At 46.9% G+C, this 22,733-nt stretch overlaps 1 protein-coding gene across 2 annotated transcripts in view; it reads left to right on the top strand.

Moving 5' to 3' along the window:
• proser3 (proline and serine rich 3) overlaps positions 1–22,733 on the top strand; it is a 37,574-nt gene that overhangs the window by 352 nt on the left and 14,489 nt on the right. For both annotated transcript variants that reach the window (XM_034175083.1, XM_034175082.1), the window contains exons 2-4: positions 64–172; positions 276–529; positions 1,440–1,579. In XM_034175083.1, the coding sequence (XP_034030974.1) occupies positions 64–172; positions 276–529; positions 1,440–1,579 (503 nt within the window). The remainder of the gene's footprint in view (positions 1–63; positions 173–275; positions 530–1,439; positions 1,580–22,733) is intronic.

Genomic DNA, 22,733 nt, shown 5'->3' with positions numbered 1-22,733 from the left:
GGTTTCCAGACCACATTTATGTTACCCTATCATTCACAGTTAATCGTGTTAATATCTTGACAGTGATGCTGTGTTCACAAAGCAGAATCCTTTCTGCCGAAAGTCTCCGCTGGGTAAGACGCACTACCACCCATCATGCGTTCGGTCCCTGTCGAAGACGAAGAAAAAAACTGTAAGTTTAAGGTTGATTTTTTTTTTTTTTTTTTTTTTGCTCTGTCATATTTGAGTACATCTTTAGAAGTTCAAATTAAACATGTTGCACATTGTTTTTGCAGTCTTTGAGTCCAGTCCATTTAAATAAGCAAGGAAGGCCACAATCACACACTGTGGGCCAAGAGACCCAACAGCAGTTTGACAAACTGGATGGACAGTCTACCGTTTCAGAGTCCTGGCCGGTCAACAACTGCAGATTGTCTCCAGACAGCGATATGGTTTTGTCTGCAATGGTACCACAGAAACTGTCTGTAGCAGCAAGAAACACTAAGGAATCTTCTGACCTAGACATTCAGGAGTCGTCGTTGCTGGCAAGGTAACTTCAGTTTCTTTGAGTCTGGAACAGGGGGCACCAACCCTACTCCCGGAGATCGCCTGCTCTGCGTGTTTTCCAACTGTCCCTGTTCTACTCACTTTTAATTAACCAAGCCATATGTGCTCAAGACTGTGGAAACACCAGTTTGACTAATTAGGTGTGGTTGCAGCAGGTGCACAAGGAAAACGTGCAGTGCAGTTGCACCAACCCTGATCTCCAGGATCAGGGTTGGTGACCACTGGCCTAAAATCTAGATTTTAGATCAGCAGTACCCAATTCTGGTCCTCAGGGATCCCTTACCTGCACATTTTTCATGTCTCCCTGCTCTGCTAAAAGCTGATTGGCTCACTGTGGTGTCTACAGCAGGGTCTGCAGCAGGGGTGGGCAAGTGTTTACCATGAAGGTGCCAAGAGAGTGCAAGTTTTACTTGCTACCAATCACCACAGCAGGTCATTATGTCACAAATTATCAGAATTTTGAGTTGAGGGGAGGAGCTAATCTGTAAAACCACCTGCAGAGTAGACTGGTTGCAAGGAAATCCTGCACTTTTTAGCTCTTCGTAGCACACTGCTGCCCACACCTAGTCTAGAAATCTAGTCAGTGGTTTACAATTCCAGTCCTTGGGTACCCCTAACCTGCACATTTTTTAACTCTGCTTTGCCAAACGTATTGGCTCAGTCAGGTGTCTGTTAGCACGAGGCACACCTGAGTGATGTAAATAGCTTTTGGTAGTGGTGCTCCGTGACTGGGATTAAGACTTGCTCCTCTACCTCATATCCTTAAGCATAATAGAAACAAAACTCTCAATTTTTGCACCTAAAGCTTCAAAAGTTGCACACGATGTCAACTACAGTGTCATGAAGTGTAAAATTGGACTTGTTGTAAATGGTATTAACTTTTACTATCTCAGGTACATTGAACATTTTCGACATGGTCATGCTCCGAGTCAAGAGGCTTGTCAGCAGCTGGTTTCAGCCACTGGAGAGGAGCAGGGACCTCCCTGGCATATATCACCTTCCAGTTCAACTCCAACTAAATCCAGTAAAAAAGGTGTCTTCAAATTTATCATGAGCATCCTAGTATAATTTGAGTTTGTTTATGTTTGTTAGCATCTGTTCACAAATGTCACTTTGGTTTCAAGCTCTGCCGACATGAATTGTTACCAAGTAAATGTCCTCAAATGACTCTGCTGGTGAAGTTACCCTAAATGTGCAAGTTAACAGACCATTAGGTCACATTTGACTGGCATAAAGAATATATAGACTTTAGAAGGTTACATGTGCCATCATTAACATTGCACAGTTATATTCAAAGCTACTAGATCATCTTTGTGAAAAGCTTGAATTACACATCTTTGGGTTGTTAATGCTTAGATTTGGATGTACAATATCGGCAGCTGTCTGATGCAGCACTTTAAAACAAATTGAAAATCTTAACACTTCTCACAGCCTGCAGCTGCCAAAACAACTTTTCTGACACATTATTTGCGTTGATGGTAATCCAACTGCAGAGGTTCTCAAAAGCGTGATGTCTTCATTGGCAACTATTGACATCACAACAATTCAGAAAACATGTAAATAAATAATGTCATTGTTCAGAAAATGAAAATATTTTATTTTATGTAGTTAAGGTCACTAAGATGTATGCTTTTGTTATTAACAACAAAAAGAAGAATGCCAGTGAACTTGAATTTCAGCCAACATAGTGGTTACTAGGGATGGGTATTGATAAGATTTTATCGATATCGATGCCATTATCGATACTGCTTATCAATCCAATTCCTTATCGATTTCCTTATCGAATTTTCTGTGTACTAAAAGTAGGCTTTACAAGTTTTCGATGTTAACAGCATTTTATTGAGTCTTAAAGTAAATAAATATGAAATTGGTCACTGGATCCTTAAACTCTGGACATAAATAGAAATAAACAAAATCTGTAGTTTTTGTCCAAAGCATTTCCTTTCAGACATTTTGACATGAATGTCTCTCCATACCTCTGAGCTGAGCTCAGCCGGCTGCTGCACGTCAGCGCAGGACGTCTCATTTTGGGAGGAAAAAATGTTTTGATCGATTGCAGTTTGTTTGTATTACAACATTTGGAAAGAGTCGAGGTCCCCTAAGGGGGGTCCAGGGGCATGCACCCCCGGGAAATTTTGGTGAAAAAAAAATGGTGCAGTTTGGTGCATTCTGAGAGCATTTTGGTCAGTTTTTCTTGGTTTAAAACCCAGTGATATTTGACTCTTACCCTGGAACAAAATATGGCTCAAGTCTTGATTTCATTAACATTTATTGACTGTCTTGTATGTATTGTCTGTAATAAGTTCCACAAATAGACTGACTGTCTGCATTAACTGACTTTAATTCTGCTTTCATTGTTTTCATTCTACATTTACAGTGGGGCCAAAAAGTATGTAGTCAGTCGCTGATTGTGCAAGTTCTCCTACTTAGAAAGATGAGAGAGGTCTGTAATTTTCATAATAGATACACTTCAACTATGAGAGACAAAACGAGAAAAAAAATCCAGGAAATCACACTGTAGAATTTTTAAAGAATTTATTTGTAAATTATGGTGGAAAATAAGTATTTGGTCAATAACAAAGTTCAACTCAGTACTTTGTAACATAATCTTTGTTGGCAATGACAGAGGTCAAACGTTTCCTGTAAGTCTTCACCAGGTTTGCACACACTGTAGCTGGTATTTTGGCCCATTCCTCCATGCAGATCTCCTCTAGAGCAGTGATATTTTGGGGCTGTCGCTGGGCAACATAGACTTTCAACTCCCTCAACAAATTTTCTATGGGGTTGAGGTCTGGAGACTGGCTCGGCCACTCCAGGACCTTGAAATGCTTTTTACTGAGCCACTCCTTTGTTGCTCGAGCGGTGTGTTTGGGATCATTGTCATGCTGGAAGACCCAGCCACGTTACATCTTCAGTGCTCTCACTGATGGAAGGAGATTTTGTCTTAAAAGCTCATGATACATGGCCACGTTCATTCTTCCCTTAACACGGATCAGTCGTCCTGTCCCCTTTCCGGAAAAACAGCCCCAAAGCATGATGTTTCCACCCCAATGCTTCACAGTAGATATGGTGGTCTTGGAATGCAGCTCAGCCTTCTTCTTCCTCCAAACACAACAAGTTGAGTTTTTACCCAAAAGTTCTATTTTGGTTTCATCTGACCACATGATATTCTCCCAATCCTCGTCTGGATCATCCATATGCTCTCTGGCAAACTTCAGACGGGCCTGGACACATACTGTCTTAAGCAGGGGGACACGCCTGGCACTGCAAGGTTTGAGTCCCTCTCTGCGTAGTGTGTAGCCTTTGTTACTTTGGTTCCAGCTCTCTGCAGGTCATTCATCGTGTTCCTCTGTGTAGTTCTGGGATTTTTGTTCACCGTTCTCATGATCATTTTGGCCTCACGGGATGACATCTTGTGTAGAACCTCAGATCAAGGGAGATTATCAATGGTCTTGTATGTCTTCCATTTTCTTACAATTGCTCCCACAGTTGATTTATTCACACTAACCTGCTTGACTATTGTAGATTCACTCTTCCCAGCCTGGTGCACATTTACAATTTTCTTCCTGGTGTCCTTCGACAGCTCTTTGGTCTTGGCCATGGTTGAGTTTGGAGTCTGTTTGAGGCTGTGAACAAATCAAATCAATTTTATTTATATAGCGCCAAATCACAACAAACAGTTGCCCCAAGGCGCTTTATATTGTAAGGCAAAGCCATACAATAATTACGGAAAAACCCCAACGGTCAAAACGACCCCCTGTGAGCAAGCACTTGGCGACAGAGGGAAGGAAAAACTCACTTTTAACAGGAAGAAACCTCCAGCAGAAGCAGGCTCAGGGAGGGGCAGTCTTCTGCTGGGACTGGTTGGGGCTGAGGGAGAGAACCAGGAAAAAGACATGCTGTGGAGGGGAGCAGAGATCAATCACTAATGATTAAATGCAGAGTGGTGCATACAGAGCAAAAAGAGAAAGAAACACTCAGTGCATCATGGGAACCCCCCAGCAGTCTAAGTCTATAGCAGCATAACTAAGGGATGGTTCAGGGTCACCTGATCCAGCCCTAACTATAAGCTTTAGAAAAAGGAAAGTTTTAAGCCTAATCTTAAAAGTAGAGAGGGTGTCTGTCTCCCTGATCCGAATTGGGAGCTGGTTCCACAGGAGAGGAGCCTGAAAGCTGAAGGCTCTGCCTCCCATTCTACTCTTACAAACCCTAGGAACTACAAGTAAGCCTGCAGTCTGAGAGCGAAGCGTTCTGTTGGGGTGATATGGTGCTATGAGGTCCCTAAGATAAGATGGGACCTGATTATTCAAAATCTTATAAGTAAGAAGAAGAATTTTAAATTCTATTCTAGAATTAACAGGAAGCCAATGAAGAGAGGCCAATATGGGTGAAATATGCTCTCTCCTTCTAGTCCCCGTCAGTACTCTAGCTGCAGCATTTTGAATTAACTGAAGGCTTTTCAGGGAACTTTTAGGGCAACCTGATAATAATGAATTACAATAGTCTAGCCTAGAGGAAATAAATGCATGAATTAGTTTTTCAGCATCACTCTGAGACAAGACCTTTCTAATTTTAGAGATATTGCGCAAATGCAAAAAAGCAGTCCTACATATTTGCTTAATATGTGCATTGAAGTACATATCCTGATCAAAAATGACTCCAAGATTTCTCACAGTATTGCTAGAGGTCAGGGTAATGCCATCCAGAGTAAGGATCTGGTTAGACACCATGTTTCTAAGATTTGTGGGGCCAAGTACAATAACTTCAGTTTTATCTGAGTTTAAAAGCAGGAAATTAGAGGTCATCCATGTCTTTATGTCTGTAGACAATCCTGCAGTTTAGCTAATTGGTGTGTGTCCTCTGGCTTCATGGATAGATAAAGCTGGGTATCATCTGCGTAACAATGAAAATTTAAGCAATGCTGTCTAATAATACTGCCTAAGGGAAGCATGTATAAAGTGAATAAAATTGGTCCTAGCACAGAACCTTGTGGAACTCCATAATTAACCTTAGTCTGTGAAGAAGATTCCCCATTTACATGAGCAAATTGTAATCTATTAGATAAATATGATTCAAACCACCGCAGCGCAGTGCCTTTAATACCTTGGGTGACCAAATACTTATTTTCCACCATCATTTACAAATAAATTCTTTAAAAATCCTACAGTGTGATTTCCTGGATTTTTTTTTTTGTTATTGTCTCTCATAGTAGAAGTGTACCTATGATGAAAATTACAGACCTCTCTCATCTTTCTAAGTAGGAGAACTTGCATAATCAGGGACTGACTAAATACTTTTTTGCCCCACTGCATCAAATTCCAAGTGTGTCTTTAAAAACAAATCTATAATTACACCCTTTCTGTTTTTAGTAAACAATACACTTAAAGACAACTATTGTCAATGAAATTTCTTTGGCCACTTGTAATTTAAAACTGATGCAATAGCTAAAAATGTAATTAAAAATGACCATCAGCACATCAGTACTACATTTTAATGTCAAATTCCACCACCAGACCAATTGATTTCTAAATAAAGTGTTGTGAAATGCCATCACCAAAATGCAGTGCTTTCAAATGTTGTAAAATAAATAATGGAAATCATGACCAATGAATATACCTGTACAGTATTTAGCACAGTGCTTTTAATTTTACCTCAATATATTATTTTACAAAATCTATCAAGTCAATTTTGAATGGTTTATCTGTTAAAGAGTAAAAAGTGAAGGAAATCAATTGTAAGGCTTGAAAGAAGTTTCTGTAGGAAGTATTTTAGCCATAAGGTCAATTAAATACTTTAAATACTTGACCCTGGACTCATCGAGAGGATTTAGTGCTGCTATAACAGACTGATGCAGCAGGTGGCAGCAGTGCAACAATAAGGATGCCAGCTGCCATTAAACACCGTAGAAGAAGAGAGGGGTACTAGATTTGCTTCATCAACATAGCTGTCTCTGTCAGCTCCAAATGTAAACTGAGAGAGAACCTCTAATGTTCACGTACCACAACATGGCAGGGGCTGTTCACTGACACCAAAATACTCAACATGTTCTCACAAAAATAAGGTACATAAAATATCACTCCTTTGTTAATACAAAAAAAGCCTCACAATAACGTTATGATTGATCTAACATAATAAAATGATGTATGAAAATCTGTAAACTCCCTCCCCTCACTGTCAGCAATTGGAACATACTGTTAACCATTCCTGCTTCAGTCTCCAAACTCTTTTAGTTGGGGGACACAGGGGAGATCTATCCTCCAGGGCCGAAGGCAGCTCTTCCTCCAGGGCTAACTCCCTCGAACGTTCCACGCTGCTATAGTGTGGTGCGGCACAAACAAAGCAAGCAGTACTGTGCTGAAGACTTGCTGCTTTAATTATAACTATACTGTTTACAGCACAAGCCCTGCTACCTGCCCGACCGCCGTCGCTAAACTTCACCATTAACATACACTGCTACATGCATCACGCCACTCAGCCGAGTCTCTCTCTCTCGGCGGCGTGTGCCACCATCACGTGCACGCTCTCTCTCTCTCACTCGCGTTCACACACACACACACACACACACTCACTGAGCTAAACACAACACATTAGACACATCCCACAACACTACCCCCACCATGGACTGGCAATTAGCAATGATTCCATTCCATATTATAAAGAAAAGTTACCACACAATCTCTATTAATGTAGGCCTAAATATGTGAAGAGATAGCTGTGTCCAACCAGTACATTCTAATGTAAATATTAAAGTAGGTAGGTTTAACTGTAAGCACAAGTGTCTAAGCAGTGATAAATTTTAGCTCATTTCACAGTGAACAAGTGAGTAGAAATATATATAGAAAAATGCAATGACCTTGCTAGGAAAAGAGTACATTACATATTAAGCTGCACTTCTACGACGGTCGTGAATAACTGACTGGTCTTATAACCACAATACATGCAGATGTTACTGCAAGAATATAAAACATTGTCTCTTCAGCTTTTTTTTTTTTTTTTTTACAATGAAAAAGTGCTTTGTAGCGGAAATGCAAACATTGCGAACAAGACTCGAGTCTCAACAGAACTATAACGTCTCTAGTGCAAATATTAACCTCAAAAGTGACTTACTCAGTGACCCAGTCCCCATACTGATTTGGTCTCCTGTGCTGACGTTCAGGACGTGACACGGGCTGACTCTGGTGGTCTGGCTCCTCCACCGTACCCCCACCATGGTCAAATATCACATGGGAAGGAGTGGATGGAAGCAACCCGATGACATTGGAGTCATTGGCAGGTGGAGTAGATGGCTGAGAGCTGCTGGGGCCATCACTGGAGGCAGTAGAGTAGAGGTGGTGCAGGCCGAGGTCCTGGAATGCTGGGTCTTCGTCCAAGGCTGGTGGCTGGATCTCAGAAGGTGTCCAGTTCTGGGCTTGGTCCAGTACCCAAGTGTTGTCCAGGGGCTCGCGGCTGCAGTAGTGTTTCAGTTGGTCATGGTGGACGACTTTGACTTTGGCTCTTGGGCTCTTTTTTTTTCTTTAATATTTTATTTCATTCATTTAAAAGAAAAACAGAAAGCAAAAAACAAAGCACCACAATACCAGAATGAAAAGGAGCAGAAAGAAGAACAAGTCTTATGATTTCTGCCCCTTTTAACAATACAATCTTTCAATATACAGCATCATAGTCAACATTATTTAACAGATTGCATTTCTTTAACTTGTCACATACCACTGACCCATTTCATAATTATGACCATTAATTAATAGATTACATCACTGACAGGTTACATTTAAACTTAAGACACTCCAAACATTATTAACAGTTTACTTTTTTTTTTTTTTTTTGACTTTTTTCAGCCCACTGACTTACTTCATAGTTTCATACTTACTTAATACATACATTTTTGGATCCTGTAGACCAGATTGTCCAGCTGTCCCATGACAAAGAAAGGTCCTTCATAGGAGGGGAGAAACGTTTTGACTTTGTTTCTGACATGACGAGTTCCTTTGATCAGATACCACACAGCATCTCCGACTTTATACTGTGCGTGGCAAGCATTTTTGTCATATTGTCTTTTAGCATGTGTGACTGACTCACCCAGGGCTTCACGAGTGATGCTGTGAGCCAGTTCCAGCCGCTCACACATTTGTTGTACAAACTCTGGGGCTGAAAGTGCACAATCAGAGTCCAGGGGCAAACCAGCAACCAGGTCCACAGGCTCATTTATTTCACGTCCGAACATCATGTAGTTAGGGGTGAAGCCAGTAGAACTGTGCTTGGTTGCTCTGTAGGTCATAACTGCATAGGGATCATCAAAGTCCCAATCCCAGTGACAACGATTCCGCAGTGGAGGCCAGAATCTTTCTGTAGAGTGGCATTGAAACGTTCAACTTGGCCGTCGGACTGTGGTCTGAAAGGTGTCCGTTGGGTTTTCCTCAATGCCAAACAGACGGCACATTTCCTGAAAAACCTCGGATTCAAAATTGCGTCCTTGGTCGCTGTGTAGCTAGTGAGGCATTCCGAAACGACACACCCATTCGGTTGCAATGACCTGTGCCACTGTCACAGCTTTTTCATCAGGGATGGCGAAAGCTTCAGTCCATTTAGTGAAGTATTGCTGTATGACAAGCACATAACAGTTTTTGCGTTCTGTCTCGTTAAGTGGGCCCATAATGTCCAGTGCAATGCGCTCCATGGGGGCTCCAACCCTGACAGTTCCCATGGGCGCTTGAGGGGTTTTGTGGGGTCGGGCTCTGCACGCACAGTTTATACAAGTCCGGCACCAGAGGGCGACATCTTCCCTCGTGGTACCAGTAGTATCGGGTTTGAAATTTGGCCACAGTCCGTTCAATACCAAAATGTCCACCTACTGGCCCCTCATGCAATTGGCGCATAACATCGGGTTGCATTTTGCGTGGCAGGACAATTTGTGGATAGAACTGTGTGTCGTCCAAACAATAAAAACGACGAACCAGGACTCCATCTCGGAAGTACAGTCTTTTCCATTGACTCCAGTACGTTTTGGTGGCTGGGCTGCATGGGGCAACGGTAGTCCAAGGGGGGCACTCACTGCTGGCCTCTAACCAGGATCTGACGGGGGAAATGTCTGGATCAGATGCTTGGGCCTGGCGCAACTCATCCATGGTCCAGCCAGGAAACAGTGTAGTCTCGTTTGTATCAGTCACATAGATTGTCTCTGTTTGTTTTAAAGTGTCAGTGGCAGTAATGTTTTCGCTTACCCCCACCGGACTCAAGGCTGCGGTTGTAGGGCATGCCACTACCCTGACCGAACTCAATGACAGGGAGCTGGTGTTGCAGTCCAAATCACCCTGAATCGCTTGCTGACTTTTAGCATTTTGCTGTGAGGAGGGCTCCTGTAGGCTACAAGGGCAGGATTGGCAGCAGGGCCTGCGAGAAAGGCTGTCAGCATTAGTGTGTAAACGACCTTGGTGGTGAAGGATGTCAAACTCATACTCCACCAGCTTCTCAAGCCACCGGGCTAACTGACCTTCTGGCTCTTTCATTTTGGTTAGCCAACGGAGACTGCTGTGGTCAGTACGCACCTTGAAGGACCGCCCAAGCAGATACTGACGGAAATGTGACGTGAAATCTACAATGGCAAGCAGCTCTCGTCTTGTAGTGCAATAGTTCTGTTCAGTCTTAGAGAGTTTGCGGCTGCCGTAAGCCAACACACGTTCAGCGCCATCTTGCATTTGTGATAGGACGGCACCGATGCCTGCGTCACTAGTCGGTGTCAAGGAATCTCACCATGGTCCAGCGGGTAGCCTAAGACAGGGGCGGTGGTAAGGCGGTGTTTGAGTGTGTCAAAAGCTTCTTGGTGTTCCGCGTGCCACTGAAAGTGTGCATTTTTCTTTGTCAGGTTGTGTAACGGTTCAGCAATCGAGGCAAAGTCTTTCAAACCTGCGGTAGTAGGAGGCGAGGCCCACGAAAACGTCTGACCTCCTGGACAGATGTGGGAGTAGGCCAAGTTTGGACTTTGTGGACCTTATTGGGGTCGGTGGCTACACCACGCTCGGACACAATGTGACCTAGATAGGCGACTTGGCGGCGAAATAGGCAGCATTTGGTTGGCTTTAGTTTGAGGTTTGCTTGTTTAAGTCTCTGGAACACTTGGTGCAACCTCTGCAGCATCTGGGGCACGCCTTTGGCCAGCACGATGATGTCGTCCAGATAGACGAGACAGGTCTCCCACTGCATGCCAGCTAGGATGCGGTCCATGAGGCGCTGAAACGTCGCCAGCGCGTTGCATAAGCCAAATGGCATGCATTCCATTCAAATAGTCCATTTCGCGTACAGAAGGCAGCAGCACGCCGGGCTCTGGGTGTTAGTTCGACTTGCCAGTAGCTGAGGCAAGATCCAGGGTGCTGAACCATTTGGCAGTGGCAAGTGTGTCCAGGGTGTCTTGGATGCGGGGCAGCGGGTATGTGTCGGTGATGGTGCGGGCATTGAGGGCCCTGTAATCAACGCACAGGCGATACGTACCATCCTTTTACAAACCATAGCGATCGGTGAGGCCCAACTGCTGTGGCTGCGGGAGGCAAGGCCGCTTTGGAGGCTCTCACGGATCTGCTGGTCTGCATCCTGCTGCTTGCCCCCAGCCATCCGACGAGGTTGTTGCTTCACTGGAGCCCCAGGCCGGGTGATGATATCGTGCTGCACAAGGCTGTCCGGCCAAGCACCAGGTCCCCTGGAAAAGACACTTTCATATGCAATAACAGGTTAGACAGTTCAAGTTTTTCACAGTCATTAAGGTCAACGGAGCTCTGAGCATAAAGTTCTTGGAGGTGCTCCAGCACTGCCGGGGAGCTGGCTGGACGGTCTGCCGCCATGGGGACACGGGGTGGCGGCACAATTTCAGCCGGTTGGAGGAGGCCTGCAATAGCACCTTCTTTAATAGTCACAGCCTTGTTGCCAGGGTAAAAGAGGCGTAGTGGAACAACACTAGTGGGCTTAGTGTCAACTAGGGCTCTGGCAGTGAGTACTTTATGCTTCTCAACAAAACCTTTTGTGGGGCTAAGCATCATGTCTCCCTGAGCAGCTTTGTTACAATGCACAGTGCCCTTGACGAGGTACTCTTGTCCGGGCTCAACCACAACAGTTCTGGCTACTCTCACAGCATGCGACTTTGGGATGGTCTCAGGGTGAAAGTAGGGCACTTCCTCTCCAAACAGAACTATGCGGTGCTTACCGAAATCCAGACGGGCCTCTGGTTGGGTGAGGAAGGGGTGACCAAGCAGCACTTCGTGACCCGCAATGTCCGCCACTAGAAAGTCCACTTCGACTTGACGGTTGTTGACGCTGACAGGTACTTTGGCTTCGCCAAGTACTGCTACGTCTCCGGGTCCCACACGACCAAGGTCTCAACGGTGGATGACTGAAGCGGAGGCCTCATCTCTGGATGAATGGCGTTGTAATGATGAAGGGGCAACACGCTCCTCCGCGCCCCACTGTCCAAGACTGCGCACACCTCCAGCTCGTACATGTGTAGGTGGATGCTCATTTCACAATTCTGTTCTTTAAGGTGGAGTACAGCGGCCTGGGAGTTTTCTCGGTTGGTGCTTGGAACAAAAGTCTTTACGTTTCTCGAAGAGGAGGGGCACTGGCTCTGCTTGTGACCCCAACCCTTACAGTTGTGACAGCGGATCTCGCCCTTTTTATAGTTCTTGTGCGGCTTTGGAGTTTTAGCAGGGATGCTTGGGACAAAGCGGTTAGTTGAGGGGCTGGTTGCAGGTGTAACAGCAGTGGTCATCTCATTTTCTCCATTTCCCTGACAACAGCAGCACAAGGTCTGCGTTCAAGGGTGTTGCGGGCCCCTGGCTGCATCATGCTGGTGACATAGGATGCGGCCCTTTTTGTGGTTTCATGACGGTGTGCTATTTCATATGCTCTGGCTAGTGTAGCTGGACTTTTCTAACAGTCTTTGGACTAGCTCAGCATGCCCAAGCCATTTGTGAAAACCTCAACAGCTATAGCATCTTGTTCAGACTCTGACCAATCTCCATAAGCTACAGCAACTTTTCCATAAATGTCATCTCTGAAAACATGAAGAGCTTCGCCAGATTTGCGTACTCTTTGCCTCAGCTCCACTGCCACGGCGCTGCATGATCTGAAGAGGGCGTATGCGTATGCAGTCCAAGTTCCTCCAGCAGGCACGGTAGTCCCATTTGGATGAACGAGGGTTTCTGTGGACAATAGCGCCTGCAGCTCCAGTAAGACAGAACTTTAGCTGGGTGGCCTTTGTCTTTGCTGACCAGTGGTTTGCCTCAGTGCAGCTCTCAAATCTGTGAAGAAACTCTCTCCATGGTGTATTGCCATCGTACTGGCCAGGGCGTAGCGTGGGGACTCTCTCTTTGGGGTCGTAGTCCTCATCGCTGTCCGATAATGGAGGCAAACAGGGCATGGGCCGGCTCTTAGATAGAGCTGAGTGACGGGGGTGGCTTACTGAAGAATGTCCATAGTTAACAGTCTTTGCTGGATAGATGCATGGATAGGACACGGGCAGTGCTTTTGCTTCTGGTTTGGATGTAGCTGGTGTACTATGTATAAAACTGTCCATGTGTGCAGTAGCAAAAGGGTTAGTGTCTGCATAATGCACCTTTAATGACATGTCTGGAGGAGGAAACAGTGGCATACTGACATCTGGTACTCCCACGAAGCCGTGGCGGTGACTGTTAGCTTCGAAGAAGGGATTAGTGGGGGAAAATTGAGCGGGACTGTCAGACGGCGTGAACAAATCTTCTCCATTAGCATGTGTGCTAGCGCCGTTTTCAGCGCACAGAAATGGGTTATAATGTTCATATTTGCTCTCAGTCCTGCGTTCATAAGCTTCCACAGTACCTTGTACATTGTCCTGACCATTGGTAAATGACATGAATGGATTTGAGAAGTTGGTTTCTTGTCCGTAAACATCGGGAGGATAGCATGCGGCCGCCATGTTGTTGTTAGCTTAGCCACGCAGCTATTTCAGTCACTCGTCTTTGGCTTTTAATCGTACTCTTTTTTTTTTTTTTTTTTAAAGCTCACCACTCTTATAACAGCACGAGTGTCCCTTTGTGGTCGCCAGTGTTAACCAGTCCTGCTTCAGTCTCCTAACTCTTTTAGTTGGGGGACACAGGGGAGATCCGTCCTCCAGGGCCGAAGGCAGCTCTTCCTCCGGGGCTAACTCCCTCGAACGTTCCACGCTGCTATAGTGTGGTGCGGCACAAACAAAGCAAGCAGTACTGTGCTGAAGACTTGCTGCTTTAATTATAACTATACTGTTTACAGCACGAGCTCTGCTACCTGCCCGACCGCCGTCGCTAAACTTCACCATTAACATACACTGCTACACGCATCACGCCACTCAGCCGAGTCTCTTGGCGGCGTGCGCCACCATCACGCGCACGCTCTCTCTCTCTCTCACTCGCGTTCACACACACACACTCACTGAGCTAAACACAACACATTAGACACATCCCACAACAATACCAACTCACTTAGTGAACGGGGGCTTAAAGTTAGCTGGAATACCAAAACACACTATTACGTCAACAACGATGAGAACCTCCGCTCAAAGCCTCTACCACCTGTTCCACCGCGACGAACCAACAATTTATTTGGGTGAGTTTAGTTGAACCTCACCCCAAAATGCATTAGGAATTAGCAAACCATGGAAGAAGGCAGGTTAGCAGTGCTAGCTACCTAATGCAATGCAACAACAACAAAAAGTTATATTATTATTTTTTACTGTACCTCTGTCTTGGTCCCGTTTTACCTCCTTTTCATTTTTTTTGTTTTGTTTTTTTTTCCCTTCCCTTGGCACCAGACAGTTTGGGCCATTTTGACATTGTTATGCCGCACTGATGTAATGACCCGGAAGGGCTTATGGACATGAGGAAACGATTATCATCGTAATTACTTAATAGGCTTTGCTATGCAGTTAAATCAGTATGGGCTTATATTTATTTTATACCTTTTAGCAGACAAAAGGATCAAGCTTAAGGTCAAGGTCAGCAAGGTCAAACACTAAATTCAATAAAAACAACTTTCCTGGTTTGCAGTTTTTGAATTTTGCGTCCAAATTTGGGATGTGCCATTACCTGGGATAAAGGATTGACCTTTACCTTCAGGGTTTACCATGAGGACAAAAGTGAGCTAAAGTATGTGAAATTTCAGATTTGAGTAAAACATGTTGTGTAATACATCAAATTATAGTGGTTGATGAGAGGATCCAGAATAAATAAAAAGTTTTAAGTTATGACATAATTTTCTGACATCATAACAAAAAACCTGGAAAAGTTAGATTTTCGCAGGTTTTTAAAATCCCAAGGAAAAAAAAAAAGAAAAAACAAGTAGCAGTTTGGTAGTAGCAGTTTGTGCTTTTTTGCTCCAAATTTGGCATGAATATATTCAATGGCCTTGCCCATCGATCCCTGGTGGTCGTTCCTCATGGTAGTCTCACTTGTTCACCTATTGTCAAGCTACCCATGACCCTCAGGATGACAGTTTTCATATTAAAAGATAAATGGTATTAACTAGTTTTAGTATATAGTCAAAGCTGACTTTCTTTTTTTCCTTCATTTATGGCGCCCCCTGGATGGATGGCACCCTTAGCAATTGCCTATACTGCCTATTGGCTGGGCTGGCCCTGAAAGTAGCATTAGTAGAGATAAAGCATTAATATAAAATTCTTTAAAAAAAACCCCAAAACACTTAGTCGTAATGACTTTAGTCAAGCTGTAAGACATGGGTGTCAAAATCATTTTGGTTCAGGGGCCACATACCACCAATCACAACTGGGCCGGAGCAGTACAGTCATTACTTAATGACCTGAAAATAATCATAAGTCCATGTTTTTAGGGCCAGAGTACGAAAAAGTCCTATGAGGACCCTATTGTAATTGCGCTGTTTATTATTTTGAGGTCATTTTTGCCATTTTTGGCCATTTCCACTACTTACATTTGAACAAACTCATCCTAGGGATTTCGTCCAATCGTCTTCAAATTTGGTCAACATCATCATGACCCCATGGTGATCAAAAGTTATCAAAAGAATGTAATTAGGTCAAAAGGCGTGGCTGCTAGGGTTCGTCAAACTTTGGCGAGCTTTTCGGAGCACGCCGTTTCAATTTGAAAGGCTGTCACGCCCACATACTTCATCGTAGATCCTTCAAACTTGCTGGAAATGATGAGGGCTCCGCCCTGAACGTCCGCATCTATTAACTTCCCACCTCCGCCATAGCGCCCCCTGGTAGTAACAGAAAATGTCCTATTTTTACTTTAACAGGTCCTGATGTCTCATAGTTAACCCAGTCAACATCATTCCACTTCTAAAAACATGCAGAACAAGTTGGTGAACGTAGGAGATGATCGCCATGAAGTTACGAGTAACGGCGGCTGTGTGGCGACGTGCCGAATATTGCCCCTTCGCCATGAAATTACGTTCTTCCTTATGATGGCTTTAATTTTGTCATATCATCATGAAAATTGATACACACGTCAAGCATGACAACCTTACAATTCATAGGGGCGCCGCCCATGGGCGGAGCAAAATGCCTCAATAGCACCCCCTTGAAACTTTCAAAAACCCCGCCCCATAGGGGTTTTTTTGGAGTAGGGAGATGAAAATTGGTACACGTGTGACTTGCATAGACGTACAAAAAAGTCTCTTGCACCGTGGGTCTACTCCAAACAGGAAGTCGGCCATTTTGAATTTTCTTGTCATTTTGGCATGATTTCCACACGTTGTATTTGAACGAACTCCTCCTAGGGGTTTTGTCCAATGCACTTAAAATTTCTTTCACAGCATCCAGAGATGATACTGACCAAAAGTTATCAAAAGCTTTTCTCTATGTTGAAGGGTGTGGCCGCTATGGCGCCGCCATTTTGACCCTTCGCCATGGAACAAGTCATGATAACTCCTTCATGCTTTGTCTGATTGACTTGAAACTTCACATGTGTGATGACAGTTGGCCCCTGAACACACCTGGCCCTTCTGTTTCTGCTCTGCGCTCCTCCTAGTGGATGAACAATCAACTGGTCATAACTCCTTCATGCTTTAACTGTTTGACTTGAAACTTCACATGTGTAATGAGGGTCAGCCCGTTACCACACCTCGCCCCTCTGTTTGTACACTGAGCGCCCCCTAGTGGATGAACTATCAACATGTCATAACTCCTTCATGCATTGTGTAATTTGTTTGAAATTTGAACTGTGTGATGAGTGGTTGCCCCTGTATGCACATGCCCACATCTGGTCACAAGGGCACACGCTGGCCTGGGTAGGCAGTCGTGTGGAACGAGGGCACGTATATGACTGCTTGCAGTCCTAGTTCCCTTTGTTTTCATTCAAAGAATTACAAGTACATTAGAAAATCTTCATATTTAATGAAATATCCTTTGACAAAACATATTAAAACATATGAACAACCTCAGATTTCTTAAGACAACTGTTTCCACAAATACAAACAAAACTTTAGTCAAAGATATTTGGAATTGGAACTGAAAATATAGTAGTGTCACTATACTTTAGCTGTTTTGACTTCCTGTCACTCTCATCATCTTCATCTTTTGCCCTTTTTGAGAGGGACCAGGCAGTGGATCTTCATCACTGTCAGTGTCAGCAGTGTCACTGTGTTTTAGCTGTTTTGACTACCTGTCACTCTCATCATCTTCATCTCTTGCCCTTTTTCTGGAGGGACCAGGCAGTGTATCTTCATCACTGTCAGTGTCATCAGTGTCACTGTGTTTTAACTGTTTTGACTTCCTGTCACTCTCATCATCTTCATCTCTTGCCCTTTTTTGACAGGGACCAGGCAGTGGATCTTCATCACTGTCAATGTCAGCAGTGTCACTGTGTTTTAGCTGTTTTGACTTCCTGTCACTCTCATCTTCATCTCTTGCCCTTTTTCTGGAGGGACCAGGTACTGCTTTTTCATCATTAATGTTGTAATCATTGCTATCTGTATTAGCAACAGGGATACTGCTGTCGTCATCAGCTTCTTCTTAAAGGAAATTCTTCACTACTGTAGTCATCATAATAAAATTCTTCTTGAATGCTGTCATCATCAGTAACAATAACTTCTTGATCTCTGTCATGAACAGCAACATTGTCTTGACTGTCATCATCAGTAACAATAACTTCTTGATCTCTGTCATGATCAGCAACATTGTCTTGACTGTCATCAACAAGTTCTTGATCTCTGTCATGATCAGCAACAATGTCTTCACCAACATTAACTTCTTGATCTTCATTTTCAACATCCTCTTCATCATTTTCCATGCCAACAGCAATTCTAAAGGTCACGGGAAGAAGGATCTCACCATGACCATCTACGAGCTCGTGTACACGAACATCATAACGTGTCACATCATGGCCAAATCCATCATTAAAACCAACTGCACTGGAGTCTCCATCTCCCCGATGGTCACTGGGAAAGTTCTGTGCTGGCATGATGTCAAAGTGCCCAACTATGATTTGTTGGGCATCAAAAAAACGTCTAAGCTGCTCTTCTACCGCAGATACACGACCTATCCCATCTCCATCCATGTTTCAAAGAAAAAAAATCACCCTTTCAAAACTGGTTGTTGTGAAAGTGTAAGAGCACGGACCCACAACAGGGGGCGCAAATGAACGGACAATGGATAAAGCCAAATACAACACTTTACTGTTGTGAAATTGCACAACAACAACAACAGATTACAATATGAACTCCAATATACACAGTGTTATGTGGGCAGGCTCGAAGATAGGAGACGTCAGTCCAAGTCGAACCGGAACCACATGATTTCCACCGCCACCGAACCCCGGGAATACTGGAGCCGCCAAGTCCCGAACTCCCAGGTGGCCACTGCCTACGCGTGTTGGACCTGGTACTGCTGGCGAGGAGCAAACACAGTTAGAAGTGGGTGCGTGTGCACCCAGCAACACGTATGGTGGGAAATCACCTCCACCTCTCGTCGAAAAAGGAACAGAGTAAATGCTGTCCAAGTCACACAAGCAACAGTTATTCCAAAATACAGTCAGCTGAGTATTTACCTCTTCGTAGAGCGATATCTCGGCAATGAGGTGGAGATGCCGTCTTGCTGATATACCACTGAAGATCAGATGATCGATGACAGCTGTCGTCGGTGATAAGTGACAGCTGTCACCCCGGCTACTCCTGTGAGGCGGCAGCGCCCTCTGGTGCCTGGAGCCCGCACTCCAGGCAGGGCGCCCTCTGGTGGTGGTGGGCCAGCAGTACCTCCTCTTCAGCGGCCCACACAACAGGACCCCCCCCTCAACGGGCGCCTCCTGGCGCCCGACCGGGCTTGTCCGGGTGGCGGCGGTAGAAGTCGGCCAGGAGGGCCGGGTCCAGGATGAAGCTCTTCTTCACCCAGGAGCGTTCTTCGGGGCCGTACCCCTCCCAGTCCACCAAATACTGGAAGCCCCGGCCCATCCGTCGGACATCCAAAAGCCGGCGCACTGTCCAAGCCGGCTCGCCATCGATGATCCGGGCAGGAGGTGGTGTCGGACCCGGAGTGCAGAGGGGTGAGGTGTGATGCGGTTTAATCCTTGACACGTGGAACACGGGATGGATCCGCAGTGAGGCTTCAGCTTCCGGCCTCACTGCGGGACTGATGACCTTGAGGATCTTGAATGGACCTATATACCGTTCCTGTAATTTTGGGGAGGCCACTTGCAGTGGAATGTCCTTGGTGGACAACCACACTTCCTGCCCAGGACGATACATAGGAGCCGGGGTCCGCCGCCGGTCTGCATGGGCCTTTGTCCTCATCCGGGCCCTCAGCAAAGCAGAACGGGCGGCACGCCACACCCGACGGCACTTCCGCAGGTGGGCCTGGACCGAGGGCACACCGACCTCTCCCTCAACCACCGGGAACAACGGGGGCTGATACCCCAGACACACCTCAAAAGGGGAGAGGCCGGTGGCGGACGACACTTGGCTGTTGTGGGCATACTCGATCCAGGCCAGGTGGGTACTCCAGGCCGCCGGGTGCGCAGCTGTCACGCAACGCAGGGTCTGCTCCATCTCTTGATTGGCCCGTTCTGCTTGCCCGTTGGTTTGGGGATGATACCCGGATGAGAGACTGACCGTGGCCCCCAGTTCCCGGCAGAAGCTCCTCCAGACGTGCGAGGAGAACTGGGGACTACGATCGGAGACAATGTCTGTTGGAATCCCATGCAGCCGGACGACGTGGTGGACCAGGAGGTCCGCTGTTTCCTGGGCTGTTGGGAGCTTCGGGAGGGCCACGAAGTGGGCCGCCTTGGAGAATCGGTCCACTATCGTGAGAATGGTGGTGTTGCCCTGGGACGGCAGGAGGCCCGTGACAAAATCCAGGCCGATGTGGGACCAGGGGCGATGAGGCACGGGCAGCGGCTGTAGCAATCCCGAGGCCTTGCGATGGTCGGCCTTGCCCCTGGCGCAGATGGTACAGGCCTGGATATAATCCCGGACGTCGGCCTCCAGGGACGCCCACCAGAAGCGCTGCCGGACAACTGCCACGGTTCTTTGCACCCCTGGATGACAGGAGAGCTTAGAGCCGTGACAGAAGTCCAGGACTGCAGCCCTAGCTTCTGGTGGGACGTAGAGTCTATTCTTCGGCCCAGTTCCGGGGTCCGGGCTTCGTGCCAGGGCCTCCCGGACGGTTCTCTCTACGTCCCAGGTGAGGGTGGCCACGATAGTGGACTCCGGGATGATGGGTTCCGGTGGATCCGACAACTCCGTTTTGACTTCGTCTTCATGTACCCGGGACAAAGCATCCGATCTCTGGTTTTTGGTCCCGGGACGGTAGGTGATCCGGAAGTCAAAACGGCCGAAGAACAGTGACCAGCGGGCTTGCCTGGGATTCAGCCGCTTGGCGGTCCTGATATACTCCACGTTCCGGTGGTCAGTGAAAACCGTAAATGGCACGGACGTTCCCTCCAACAGATGTCTCCACTCTTCAAGAGCCTCTTTCACCGCAAGGAGTTCTCAATTGCCGACGTCATAGTTCCGTTCGGCCGGGGTCAACCTGCGGGAAAAATAGGCACACGGGTGAAGGACCTTATCGGTCTTCCCGCTCTGGGACAGCACAGCTCCTATCCCTGAGTCCGAGGCGTCCACTTCAACCACTAACTGGCGGCTAGGATCGGGCTGCACCAGAACTGGTGCAGACGAGAAGCGCCGTTTCAACTCCTTGAACGCGGCATCGCAACGATCCGACCAGGTGAAGGGGACTTTTGGTGAGGTCAGGGCTGTCAGGGGGCTAACTACCTGACTGTAGCCCTTAATGAACCTCCTGTAGAAATTAGCAAAGCCGAGGAACTGTTGCAGCTTCCTACGGCTTGTGGGTTGGGGCCAGTCTCTCACCGCCGCAACCTTGGCCGGATCAGGAGCGACGGAGTTGGAGGAGATGATAAATCCCAGGAAGGACAAAGATGTGCGGTGGAACTCACACTTCTCGCCCTTCACAAACAGCCGGTTCTCCAACAACCGCTGCAGAACCTGACGTACATGTCGGACATGGGTCTCAGGATCCGGAGAAAAGATGAGTATATCGTCTAGATATACGAAGACGAATCGGTGCAGGAAATCCCGCAAGACATCATTAACCAAAGCTTGGAACGTCGCAGGGGCGTTTGTAAGACCGAACGGCATGACCAGGTACTCAAAGTGACCTAAGGGGGTGTTAAATGCCGTCTTCCACTCGTCTCCCTTCCGGATCCGAACCAGGTGATACGCATTTCTAAGATCTAGCTTGGTGAATATTCGGGCTCCATGCAGGGGCGTGAACACCGAATCCAACAGGGGCAACGGGTATCGATTACGAACCGTGATTTCGTTCAGTCCCCTGTAATCAATGCATGGACGAAGTCCGCCGTCTTTTTTACCCACAAAAAAGAAACCTGCACCCATCGGGGAGGTGGAATTCCGGATCAACCCGGCGGCTAAAGAGTCCCGGATGTAGGTCTCCATTGATTCGCGCTCAGGCCGTGAGAGGTTGTACAGCCTGCTGGACGGGAACTCAACGCCTGGAACCAAATCAATGGCACAATCGTACAGACGGTGGGGGGGAAGGGTGAGCACCAGATCCTTGCTGAACACATCCACAAGGTCGTGGTACTCCACCGGCACCGTCCCTAGATTGGGTGGGACTCTGACCTCCTCCTTAGCCTGGGAACCGGGGGGTACCGAGGAACCTAAACATACCCGATGGCAGGTCTCGCTCCACTGAACCACTACCCCGGACGGCCAGTCGATCCGGGGATTGTGTTTCAACATCCAGGGAAACCCCAAGAACACACGGGAGGTAGTTGGAGTCACAAAAAACTCGATCTCCTCCCGGTGATTTCCTGACACCACCAGAGTTACAGGTGGTGTCCTATGTGTGATTGGAGGGAGGAGGGAGCCATTTGGTGCTCGTACCTGCACAGGCGAGGTAAGAGCCACCAGAGGGAGCCCTATCTCCCTGGCCCATCTGCTGTCCAACAGATTCCCTTCAGAGCCCGTGTCCACCAGTGCTGGGGCCTTCAGGGTTAAATCCTCATACAGGATTGTAACTGGGAGTCGTGTAGCAATGTGGGTGTGTCCCACGTGAATGTCTCGGCCCACCCCTAGCCCAGTCTCTAGGGGCGGGCGTTGGTGTTTAACCGCTCGGGGCAGTCTCTCAATTGATGCTCTATCGAGCCACAAACAAAACACGCCCCGCGGTCCAGCCTCCTCTGTCTGCTTGGTGCTCTAAATGTGGCCCTGCTCGTGTCCATAGCTTCGCCAGCAGGGGGAGCTGTAACCACACGAGGCGCAGGGGCCGTGGAGCGTGGGGAGGGCGGAACGCGATCGGAACCGGAAGGGAGAGGGACGGTGCGTGCCAGGCCACGCCCTTCGTCTCGTTCCCGACGGCGTTCTTCCAACCGATTGTCTAATCGTATGACGAGATCGATAAGCCCATCTAAATCCCGCGGTTCATCCTTAGCCACCAGGTGCTCCTTTAGAACCAATGACAGTCCGTTTACAAAGGCGGCGCGGAGGGCAGTGCTATTCCAGCCTGACCTCGCAGCCGTGATGCAGAAGTCGACTGCATAGGCAGCTGCGCTCCGGCGCCCCTGTCTCATTGACAGTAGCACGTCCGAAGCGGTCTCTCCTCTATTTGGGTGATCGAACACTGTTCTGAACTCCCTCACAAACCCATCATATGTCTGAAGGAGCCGTGAATTCTGCTCCCAGAGCGC

Source organism: Thalassophryne amazonica, chromosome 7 (genome assembly GCF_902500255.1).
Source record: "Thalassophryne amazonica chromosome 7, fThaAma1.1, whole genome shotgun sequence".
NCBI lineage: Eukaryota > Metazoa > Chordata > Actinopteri > Batrachoidiformes > Batrachoididae > Thalassophryne > Thalassophryne amazonica.
This window is presented reverse-complemented; position numbering and strand designations above follow the sequence as displayed.